The 12,762-nt window shown below is 36.5% G+C and overlaps 2 protein-coding genes across 3 annotated transcripts; both read left to right on the forward strand.

Annotated features, from left to right (window-relative positions):
- Positions 1-894: 894 nt before the first annotated feature.
- Positions 895-4,102, forward strand: LOC117627861 (phosphatidylinositol transfer protein 3-like). 2 transcript variants are annotated; one of them, XM_034360128.1, is made up of 6 exons: positions 895-1,248; positions 2,851-3,103; positions 3,243-3,279; positions 3,403-3,508; positions 3,623-3,733; positions 3,838-4,102. In XM_034360128.1, exons 1-6 carry the CDS (start codon positions 1,045-1,047, stop codon positions 3,943-3,945), a joined length of 819 nt encoding a protein of 272 aa, XP_034216019.1. In that variant the 5' UTR covers positions 895-1,044; the 3' UTR covers positions 3,946-4,102. The 2 variants fall into 2 exon arrangements, with proteins under 2 accessions (XP_034216019.1, XP_034216018.1); XM_034360127.1 differs by lacking the exon at positions 895-1,248 and adding an exon at positions 2,174-2,679.
- A 2,135-nt stretch (positions 4,103-6,237) lies between these two features.
- LOC117627698 (floricaula/leafy homolog) lies at positions 6,238-8,603 on the forward strand. Its single transcript, XM_034359899.1, has 3 exons — positions 6,238-6,776; positions 7,050-7,471; positions 8,021-8,603. The coding sequence occupies exons 1-3, from the start codon at positions 6,329-6,331 to the stop codon at positions 8,393-8,395; spliced, it is 1,245 nt and encodes a 414-aa protein (XP_034215790.1). The 5' UTR covers positions 6,238-6,328; the 3' UTR covers positions 8,396-8,603.
- Positions 8,604-12,762: the final 4,159 nt, after the last annotated feature.

Genomic DNA, 12,762 nt, shown 5'->3' on the forward strand with positions numbered 1-12,762 from the left:
ACAGCTGTATCTATAACACTCATTGGTTTCCTCTATTTGTTAAGTTAATAAGCTGGCAAATCACAAATGTATGGATGCAATGGCTTCCATTTCTCACAAGGTATTTAGTCATTTCAATTATTAATGAAAGAAACACGACACGTATTTTCCATTTATTACGAGATTAATTCCAGTGCAAAAATACACACGAATTATTGTGACCACGTCCTTCTAAATAAATGCAAACTGTTGGAATAGTGATACATAATAAATTGGACATGTGCATAAAGGTCATGATGGCCTCGTGCACAAATCGACACTGACGCTCCATCTATCACCTAATCTGTTGAACCGATTGATTAACTCAGCAATTAGTTGTTAAACATTGAAATTATTGGGTCTTCAAATCATTGATTAAATTTTAATCTCTACGTGTTCTATTAGTAAACCCTAATTACTAAACTTAACATATATGGTATCTTCTGAAAATTTCATAAAAGGGTTTGGGTAAGCTTTTCTTGGCCTTCAAAAAGGAGAATTAGGTAAGCTTTTCTTGGCCTTCAAACAAGGTGTTAGGTTCAAGCAATTAATAACTATGGTCTATGGTGGTGATTCAATAACTTGAAAAAAAATAAAATGTTGAATTTGGTGTCGGTACTCTTGTATTTGAGTTTGAATTTTATTTTGTATTTGAGTTCGAATTTTATTTATGCGGATTTGAATAGTGTTTCTTCAAAAGAAAATTAATATTGCTGGTGATTTAATATGTATGTATGCATACAAAATGCAAGTAGCTATAGACTTTGGAAGGGCATTAAATGTATGCTCAACTAATAACAGGGAAAAAATTAATTGATGATGGGGCCTCTGCCTTTAATTCTTCTCCCTTTTTCTTCACAAAAAGTTCATTGTTGAAGTGATCTTTGGCACGTCTTTCTGCCGATTCTATCAGCACCAGTCATCTTGTTATATATCAGCACCAGTCATCTTGTTATATATTGTCAAAGATCTTAGATCTCTCATTTCCTGCATTTGTGAGAGAGAGAGAGAGAGAGAGAGAGAGAGATGAGCACTATGGTGGCGTTGAGTTCAAATGTAAACGATCATTACAAGGAGGAAATAAGCATGGACAGAAAAGAAGATGTACTGCTTGGAGAAGCTTCACATGCAGATAATAATGATATTCAAGAAAGTAGCAGCGAGTTGGAGGAGCTGCCCAAAAATCGTCTCATGAGAGCATTTGTTGAAGCCCAGGATCCTTCCTCCAAAGTGAGTGTTCCTAATCCTAACCTTAATCTTTTCATTAATATCTAATTAATTTTGTTAATATTATAGCTTGTTTCTTTATTTGTTTTTGGCTGGAGAAGGTGCATATAATTTAAATGTTTTTGGCTGCAGTGTCACATTTTGTTCTAGTTCTTTGGTGTACATCAGCCATTTTTTTCTCGAAAAAAGAGTGTTTGGTATCAATATCAATCTACAGTGTATGATACGTTATTGATATATATTTTTTGGTACTGCGTATAGATTTAGTTGAGACTAAAATGTTATTAAGTTGGTAGAGCTGGGTTAATATCGGGGAAAAAATAAATAAAGATTAAAAAAAAATCTGACCTATACAGTATATATTTGGTTTCTCTCATTTACTTCTACTGTTTATTATAAAGTGTTGTGCGATGCATGGAATTTAGGGTTCCTGAGAGGAGCCTCGGCTGTAACGTTGTTTTCGTTTTTTTTTTTTTTTAAAAAAAAAAAACACCTTGATGGGGAAAACCTTGCACTGCTCGCCATCAAAATCTCCAGTCACCTTTAAATATATATAACATTATTTACTGTTTTGTTATAGTACACAAGATGACTTAATTAGGGCCAGCAAGGAAACAAGATATATCTGAGTCATAAATAAGTCCCATTTTATATTATTTTTTGAAAATATATTTTTTTCTGTATAAAAAGTGACAATTTGAGGTGGAAATTTTAAACTCTACAATAATACGAGTCCCCACATTGAGAAATGCAAAAATAAAATAAATTTATAGTAACAAAAGTCACCATCTAATAACTATATGTCCATTGTCGTAAAATTTCCATATTAAATTATTGACTTCGATTTCCTTTTCCGTAATTTAGAGTAGCTTACAATTTCATTGTATTAAAAAAAAAAAGTAAACAAATAAATAAATATAACTATATGTAATTGTCATGAAATTATCATGTTAAACCTACATGAAACCACCAACACATATATAGATAGAATTGTCAAATAAAGTTGTTTCTGATACAAGCATTTGTAACAAACCCTGTTTTTGACCAATTCTTACAACACTGGCACTTTGCATGAACCTCTGCCAACCCAAATTCACAGAGAGAGAGAGAGAGAGAGAGAGAGAGAGAGAGAGATCTGCCATGCATTGCATATGGTGCTTACAGTTCCACCTACTTCAAATTTCAAAACACATACATATTATATTCCTCAGCAGTAGTAACTTGCAGTCTAGCTCTATCTCTGTCAAGGACTCGTTTCATATGTGTGTGTGTGAGAGAGAGAGAGAGAGAGAGAGAGAGAGAGAGAGAGAGAGAGAGAGAGAGAAGAGTATCATGGATTTTAACATAATGGAAAGCAGCACTGAATACAAGGAGGAGCTGACCCGAAATCGTCTTGTAAGAACACTTATTGAAAGGAAAGATCCTTCCTCCAAGGTGCTACATTTATAATTGGTACAAATATTACTAAATCTATAGTCAACACAAGGGAACTTCAACCCTTCTAGTCTTTTAAAAAAAACATTAGAGCAGAAGCTATGCCTGCACCAAGTTCTTATTCACCAATCTGATGTTTTGGTAATGTGGAGCTGCAATATTTGTGTGCAGGAAGTGGATGACCCGACTATCAGAAGGTTCCTGCATGCGCGCGATTTCGACATAAGCCAGGCATCTGCCATGCTCCTCAAGTACTTGAAATGGAGACGAACTTTTGTTCCCAACGGTTTCATTTCTGCTTCAGAGGTGCCAAACCAAATTGCACAGAACAAGATGTTTTTACAGGGATCAGACAAGAAGGGACGTCCAATAGCGGTTGTCTTTGGCAATAGACACTTTCAAGACGGCCTTAAGGAATTCAAGCGTACGTTTTTTTTCCACGCATTTTGTCAATTCTAAATGAGCAAATAAAAAGTCTTGCTGCAAAATCACTGGATCGTTTAAGAGATTTAAAGCTTGAAACTACTAATAATACTACTAGTATATTTTCTAATGTTGTACAGGTTATGTAGTTTATGGCCTCGACAAGACATGTGAAAGGTAATCTGCCGTTTTCGCCCTGCACTTAATTTCAGCTAATTTTTCCCCCGGAATTATAACGTGACGAAGCAGTAGACCGTAGACAATATGTTTTATGTGACGATTTTGAACATGATGTACCAGGATCCCACCAGGACAGGAGAAGTTTATTGCCATAGGAGACCTTGAAGGATGGGGATATTCTAACAGTGACATCCGAGGGTACCTTGGAGCTCTATCGATTTTGCAGGTGTCTGTTCTGCTCTACACCATTTTCATTTCTCTGTTACAAACAAGATAAACAAACAGTTTACCAAATAATTTTCAGAAAACTTTTCTTGAACTGTTTACTAAATATTTGCAGGATTACTATCCAGAACGACTAGGGAAGCTGTTTATCGTCCATGCGCCGCTGGTATTTATGACAGTTTGGAAAATCGTTTACCCTTTCATTGACAACAAAACTAAGAAGAAGGTGAAAACGACTCACATTATTGATGTAAAATTATAAATTAATAACTTGACCTGCCTATTATATAATAGTTACTTATATGCAACATCTTCCTTCTCTGTGTGCAGATAGTATTTGTGGAGAACAAAATGCTGAAATCAACCCTGCTGGAAGAGATCGACGAAAGCCAACTTCCGGAGATATACGGAGGCCAACTGCCGTTGGTTCCCATCTAGGAAATGAACAAAAGCTCATATTTGTGCAGTACAACTTGTAGGCTGTACCTGAATTGAAGTTATTAATTATGCAGTCATTAACCATCTTGTACCATATGTGTTTCTAAGACCATGAACTCATTATCATGAAAAACAAGCTGAGAGACTAACAAGCAAACACCCAACTATATGAATGGTAAGTCCTTTTGGTGCTACAAGCAAAACGAAAACAAAACAATCCATGCCCGACCCATATCATTCCATTGTAGTCAACTATTTGAGCCCAGCAGAGTTGGGTCCATCCCACGGGACAATCATGATTCCATTTGGGCCCAAATTTGCCTAGTTCATCCATTCTTTTTTATTCTTGAATTTATCGATTCATGACTTCTTTATGTTCACGTACTTAGAATTATGAGACGTTATGAATCGGAAAAGTGAGGAATACTCATGCCAATGCAAGTAAACAATATTCATTCAAATTAAAACTCCTTTAAACTTACTATCATTTGAAAATCAATAATTCAGAATAATTCTTCAAAGTAACCAACTTTGGATGGACCAAAATCAACTTCCACTTTCTACAGTATATAATTCACAGCACGCATCACACATGTGGAATTTTTTGTTTTTGGTACAAACTACAAAGAAAAAAAAGTGGAACAGATCACATCACCAAGTGAACAGTGCATTGGATCCTTAAAAGATCACATGTAACAATTAAAAAATCGTAAAAAACAAAAACCAAACAAATAAATCCAAAAAATAAAGGAAGGTAAAAGGAAGACAACTGTTAATGACTCAATGTGAAAGCCAGGGCTCCCTCCAGCGAGCCTGACTGGCCTGACTGCACCTGAGCCTGAGCGCCCTGAGCCACTGACTCATCCCAGTCAGGTCGTCTTGCTCAGCTTTGGTAGCATCCATCCACTGCCCAGAACCCAGTACACTGCGTGTCGCCTCCCCATTGGTCCTCCCCGTCCAAGTACCATCTGTTAACCCTAATATTTTACTATTAATTCTGAAAAGAAGATAAAGTCACTAACTTGTGAACCCCCTCGCGTTTAATTTCCAATTTCTCTACCCCATCACATCACCACTTCATCGTTCATCATTCATCATCAGAACCGTCTGCCTGGGCACGGCTCGTGGACCACCACCACCGCACCAGATCCTCCGCCGTCCTCCGCGCGACACGTGGGTGGGAGTCGCAACAACATCGTATTCGTCAGGGCCACGTGTCGCTGTATAAACGGGAACACGTAGGTGGAGATGCACCTGATCGTGACACTAGCCTAAGAAGAAGAAGATGGATATGGGTTTCGTTTGTCTCTGGGAAGTACAGAAAAGCAGCCTTTCAGAACACCTGCCCGACTGTGTACTTCCCTGCCACTTCTTATATCGCGCAAGGGGAACAGTAAATTTCACTCGTTATTATGACATGTGGAATGACGTGTTTGCCCCTCTTGCATGCTTGGCTTGTTCGGGTAATTGTTGAAGGTTGAGAATCTCTACAGAGATATGGTTTTTCGTCACGTTGTCCGAGGAAGAGATGATGATGATGGTGATTGTGATTGTGAAAGTGAAAATTACCATCTATTACACAAACGCCAATCTTAATCTCCACATTCCATTATGCCAATTTTACTAAGCTTTGCCCCCATCAATTTCACCGTCAAAGATTTCTTGTTACTACCTACTGCCAAAAATAAATATATAAACCCAAAAATAAGAGTGTGTTTGCATCTCAAAATCACGTCATAGAGCCAATGGGTTCTCACCACAGCGGTGGTCATTTCCCCCTCCTTATGGCAACCCAGTTCGAACCCGTTCGAACTCCAATGTAACCAACAAAAATCACGTCATAGATTTTGGGCCCTTCAACATGTTGATTTTGTGTCATAAACTAGGAGACCACGCAGACAAGTAGACAACAAGAAAGAAGCAAGAAAGTTTGGAAAACTTCACTTCTTATTAGCAGTTTTAGCACTCTGAGGAGCTTCACCTACACGCATGAGTTTCATTATTAAAATAATTATTTTTATTAAAAAAGAAAAATCGTAAACTCAAGGGTGAACTCTAGGGCTAACATAACGTAACATAACAAGTTTAAAAGTTCATTGGGTGGTGGGACCAATTAGAAGAACCCTAAAGAGAGTTTCATTCTGATTGTTTTAATCCGGTTCGATTTCGAAATGTCGAGTTTGAAACCATCAAACCCCAGTTTGCTTAGTTCCTCGGGAAACATCCCATATGTAAGAGGGCAGTTTCGGAATAAACTAAAATGGTCTTGTTTTTATAGGAACAGAACACTACACACACCAACCACAGTGCCAAAGACTAAAAACAAAGCTAGAGAAGAAGCTGTGGTCTTCATCTGTGTGTGGTTTTGAAACTCTGGGAAAATATGGATCCAGAAGCCTTCTCAGCGAGCCTCTTCAAGTGGGACCTACGAGGCATGGTTGTTCCGCCGAGCCGGGCTCAGCTAGAAGCCGCCGTGACGCCTCAAGCTGCCGCTGCAGCTGCGGCTTACGCTGCCGTGAGGCCGCAGAGAGAGCTCGGAGGGCTTGAGGACTTGTTCCAGGCTTATGGGGTCAGATACTACACGGCAGCGAAGATAGCCGAGCTCGGCTTTACTGTGAACACCCTTTTGGATATGAGGGACGGTGAGCTTGACGACATGATGAGTAGCCTCTCTCAGATATTCAGGTGGGATTTGCTTGTGGGTGAGAGGTACGGTATCAAAGCCGCCGTCAGAGCAGAGCGTCGTCGCCTCGATGACGAGGACTCGAGGCGGCGCCACACCGTCTCCGGCGACACCACCACCAATGCCCTAGATGCTCTCTCCCAAGAAGGTTCGTTAGTCACTATTACATGAATTCCTAGAATGACAATTTACATGTTAGCATAAAATTATACACGCAATATTTCGTCATAAGATGTAAAATTATTTAATCTTAATTTGTTACAATATTTCATCACAAAACATTTTTTTTATATGAATCGAACAAAAAACTAACTTTTTTTTTTTGATAATATAACATGTCAAACTATTTAATTGTTACCATATTTCATCATAAAACATATTTAATATGTATGTATATGACATGGGGTGCATGGGATTGTAGGGTTGTCGGAGGAGCCGGTGCAACAAGAGAAGGAGATGGTGGGGAGCGGCGGAGGGGCCGCCTGGGAAGTGGTGGCGGCGGCAGGGGAGAAGCGGAAGAAGCAGCGAAGGACGAGGAAGGGGCAATATAGGAATTTCAATGGCATCAGAGGGGGGCATAATAATAATGATTATAATGAGGGTGTGGACAACGAGGACGACAACGACTTGGACTACATGAATGGGCACGGGAACGGTGGAGGAGGGGGGTTGCTGAGCGAGAGACAGAGGGAGCACCCGTTCATTGTGACTGAGCCTGGGGAGGTGGCACGTGGCAAAAAGAACGGCCTAGATTACCTCTTCCATCTCTACGAGCAGTGCCGTGATTTCTTGATCCAGGTCCAAAACATTGCAAAGGAGCGCGGTGAAAAATGTCCAACCAAGGTACGGAGTTTACCCAATCTCCCGTCTTCATAACCTAAATGCATACGCTGATTTATACTGTGGTAAATAGTAAATACTAATAGTAACTTGTCGCGTGGACTATCATACCTGGTCAATGTGGACCCATTTCCGCGAGTACAAACATTACAATCTAGTGGCCCGACAGTTTCAATTGGAACGGACTGCTGACAGCATCAATATAATGTTTGGTCTAAATTTGATCTGGTTTGTTATAAATATATAGAGATTCCAATAATGATATGTTAATATGACGTATAATTGGATAATTGGTTAGCTTAATAAAGGTAGAGATTTTCACACTCACATTTTGTTCGTTTGCACTCCGTTCTTTGTTATATTTTGATGATCTATCATCTACTTTTATTTTCCAAGGTACAAAAACAATAAAAAAGTGTAAACCGATAAAATCGGAGTGTGAAAGTCACCACCCTTAAGTATCCGATATTTATAAATAATGAATCATTTATCTTGTGACCATGACAAGTGAATTGTTGTATTTTGGTTGTGTGAACATGAATTATTGTGCAGGTAACAAACCAAGTGTTTAGGTTTGCAAAAAAGGCAGGGGCAAGCTACATCAACAAGCCCAAGATGCGACACTACGTGCATTGCTATGCGCTGCATTGCTTGGACGAGGAGGCCTCCAATGCACTGAGGAGAGTTTTTAAGGAGAGAGGCGAAAATGTGGGGGCCTGGAGACAGGCATGTTACAAGCCTCTTGTGGCCATCGCAGCAGGCCAAGGCTGGGACATTGATGCCATCTTCAATTCTCATCCCCGCCTCTCCATTTGGTATGTTCCCACCAAGCTCCGGCAGCTTTGTCACACTGAGCGTAACAATGCCACGGCCTCTAGCTCTGCCTCTGGTGGTGACGGTGGTGGCCGTGATCACCTACCCTACTGATCAAAGTGCATGCCCCTAGATATGACTTTGAAGAAAGAGAGAATTTGAGGAAATTAACTAGTGGGTTTTATGTACTTTAGGTTAGAACTTAGAACGGAGACAGTTATATGGATGAGTCTTATTTAGGATCTTTGTGTTCTGATGTTTCAAAAGTTAGCTATATTTAACAGTTTTTACTAATCTACAATGATAAAAATCTAATGTGCTTGTAAATGGAATGTGTAATTGTACGCATGTTTTTTAGAGTACTTTCACCCATGGTGCCATGACAAAGGTTAAGGGCATACACTATCACTACTACATTTTACACTTTGCGCAACGAAGAGAATTTCGTCGCGCAAAATACATTGTAGTCGCACAAATTTTAACGCGACAAAACTTCGTCGCGTAGAATCCGTCGTGCAAAGATCGTGAAGAAAGACTTTGCGCAACCAAGTTTTTTCATTGGTCGCGCCAAGTGACTTTGCGCGACGAAAAAATATTGGTCCCGCAAAACTTTGAGCGACGAAAAACATTGGTTGTGCAAAGTCTCAAAAAAATTTAAAAAATAAAAAATTCCCGCGTTCCATTTTTGGTACCCGCCACATTTTTAGAGTTTTGCGCGATGAATACTAACGTCGCGCAAATATTTGCGCGACGAAATATTTTTTGTGTTTTAATTTTTTTAATTAAAATAAACTAAGTTAATAGTTTGCGCTACAAAATATTTTGTCGCGCAAGGTTTTTGACTCTTTTTTTATTATTATTTCTTTAATATTAATTTATTCAAATTTTTACTTTTTAAATATAATTTAATTGTATGATTTTTTTTAAATCACTTTAATTTAAATTGATATTAATTTAATTATAGTAATTTTTTCAAATTTTTACTTTTTAAATTTAATTTAATTGTAAGATTTTTCTTAATTACTTTAATTTAAATTGACATATTCAAAATAAAAATACATATGAAAAATAGTGATCAAATTATCCAATAAATATTTATATATATATATAATATTCAAAATGTACACATGAATTAACAAAGTACAATAATAAAATCCTAATACAAGCATATTGTGGTGGTAGCGGTGGATAATATGTTTTGATAGCTTCCTAATCCTCAACTTTAGCCATCAAAGTCTCGATGATTACCTACAAAAAAATAAATATGGTCAAATAACAACAACAACAAAAAAAAAGAATGCATAATCTCCCCTAAAATTGTTATACCACAAATCCAACCCAAACTCCAATCTCTCCCCTTTACTCAACCCCAAACCCCACACAAACTCAAAACTAACTCCAAAAACACATATTAATGAAAAAAAATTAAAATTTGGAGAGAATATACCTTTTGGCAAGATTGAGAGTGAGTGAGAATGAGAGGGAGAAGTGAGAGAATTAGATAAGATAGTGATAGAGAGATGAGAGAGTGAGAGATAGTGAAAAGATAGATGAGAGAGTGAGTGAGAGAGAGAGATAGTGAAGAGAGAGATGAGAGATTAAGTGAGAGGAGTGAGTGTGAGAGAAATGGTGGGATTTGGGGAGAGGGAAAGAGAGAGGAGAGGTAAGAGTAGAGAAAGAAATTGAGAAAATGGTGGAGGAGTTATTTCGGTTTTTAAAATCGTATCACTTTGCGCGACGAAAATACGTTGGTCGCGCAAAGTTTTGCGCGACGAAACATATTGGTCTCGCAAAGTTTTGCGCGACGAATATAGAAATATTGGTCGCGCAAAGTCTAAAAAAATTATTTTTTGAAAAAAAAAAATTCCCGCATCCCATTTTTGGTACCCGCCAAAATTTTTAAATTTTTGTGCGACGAAAAATACATATTGGTCGCGCAAAGTCTAAAACAATTATATAAAAAAATTCCCGCGTCCCATTTTTGGTACCCGCCCAAATTTTTGCGCGACGAAAAATATATATTGGTCGCGCAAAGTTTTGCGCGACGAAACATATTGGTCTCGCAAAGTTTTGCGCGACGAATATAGTAATATTGGTCGCGCAAAGTCTAAAAAAATTATTTTTTTAAAAAAAAATTCCCGCATCCCATTTTTGGTACCCGCCAAAATCTTTAAATTTTTGCCCGAGGAAAAATACATATTGGTAGCGCAAAGTCTAAAACAATTATATAAAAAAAATTCCCGTGTCCCATTTTTGGTACCCGCCCAAATTTTTGCGCGACAAAAAATATTGGTCGCGCAAAGTCTAAAGTTTTTTTTTTTAATTTTAAAAACCCGCGTCCCATTTTTGGTACTCGCCCAAATTTTTTGAGTTTTGCACGACGAACTGTTGGTCGCCAAACTTTTGAGAGACGAAAAATTGGTTCGTAGCACAATATTTATAAAAATAATTGTTATGAATAATAAAAAATAAAAATATTTTATTTTATGATTTAAAATATAATTAAGGTGAAAGCTACTTAATAAATGTATATACTATTCAATTTCTTAAGTGTTATATGTACAAAATAAATAAATTTAAAGCTACTTAATAAATAAATATATATATACACACACATACACACACACACTTCAACGATCTAACCATAAGACTTGTTTGTATATACTTCAAGATCGTATACCCCAAAAATGCCAAAAAACAAACATTCAGATATCTAGTAACGGGACAAAACTTTTCGATAGTTATAAATGAAAAATCACGATTTAACGGTTATTTTAACTCCGATTTTGATGATTTTTTTTACAGCTACACTCCTTGACCCTATATGAATACAATGACTGAATTTGATCTTCAATTTAAAACATTTGCACTAGTGGATACCACAAAATCTTATGTTATATTTAACTAAAGTATAAATAAACTCTTAATTGTTAGTGAATATATTGTTTTGATGGCATATGCATTCTACGAAACTAGTTTCAACGATCCAACCGTCAAACTTGTTTTTTTATACTTCGAGATCATATACGCCAAAAATCGAAAAAAATAAACATTCATAGATCAAGTAACGGGACAAAACTTTTCGACGGTTATAAATGAAAAATCATGATTTAACGGTTATTTTAACTCCGATTTTGATGATTTTTTACAGCTACATTCCTTGCCCTAGATGAATACAATGACTAAATTTGATCTTCAATTTAAAATATTTACACTAGTGGATACCATAAAATCTTATGTTATATTTAACAAAAGTATAAATAAACTCTTAATTGTTAGTGAATATATTGTTTTGATGGCATATGCATTCAAAAAAACTAGTTTCAACGATCCAACCATCAAACTTGTTTGTTTATACTTCGAGATCATATAGCCAGAAATCGGAAAAAATAAACATTCAGAGATCAAGTAAGGGGATAAAACTTTTCGACGGTTATAATGAAAAATCAAGATTTAACGGTTATTTTAACTCCGATTTTGATGATTTTTTACTGCTACACTCCTTGACCCGATATGAATACAATGAAATAATTCGATCGTCAATTTAAAATATATATTTTCTAACAAAAACCCAATCCGAACAACAAGAATATATTTTTCTAATAAAAATCCGATCCGATCTAAAATAATAAATTTAAAGTTACTTAATAAATATATATACCGCTTAATTTCTTAAGTGTTATGCATACAAAATAAAAAACAAAAATAAATTGGTTTAGGTGACAAAATGTTTGGATTAAGTCATGGAAAAAAATTTTAAAAATATATTTTTTATTTTATTTATTTTTATAAGGACTTTGTGTGACGAATTTTTACTTTTCGTCGCGCAAAGTCACTTTGAGGGACGAATTATTTTTCGTCGCCCAAAGTCACTTAGCGTGAGCGACGAATTATTTTTCGTCGCGCAAGACTTTGAGCGACGATGTATTGTCGTCGCGCAAAAGTTTGTCGCGCGAAGTGACTTTGAGCGACGAATTATTTTTCGTCGGGCAAAATTTAGTCGCGCAAGACTTTGAGCGACGAAGTTTCAAATTTCGTCGAGCAAAATTTGGTCGCGCAAGGTGTTTTTTTTACTAGTGTATTTTATGTAAATAGTCATTGCCCTACTATTTTTTGTTTTGCTTTTCTACCCATTACCATGGCAATCCAAGGAAAATTACTATTCATATGAGATTAATTTTATTTATATATATGAGAATAATAATATAAAAAATTGCTAGGTATGTATAAAATAAAATAAAAACATTTTTTACGTTGATGACAAATGGAAAGAAATGTAAAGAAATCATGGGACTTAAACATTTTAAATGTTTTGATGGTGGGATTGGTCTTCTCAAATAGCCTCATCACTTTAAACTCCTTATTATAGCCTCTCCCTTAAAAAAGTTACATAGACTCACTGATATTATTAACGATTGTGAATTATTGATTGAGATGAAATCTATACCAACTAAGGTCATCCCCAATGGGGGCTTTAAACG

This window comes from Prunus dulcis, chromosome 5 (assembly GCF_902201215.1).
Source record: "Prunus dulcis chromosome 5, ALMONDv2, whole genome shotgun sequence".
Lineage (NCBI taxonomy): Eukaryota > Viridiplantae > Streptophyta > Magnoliopsida > Rosales > Rosaceae > Prunus > Prunus dulcis.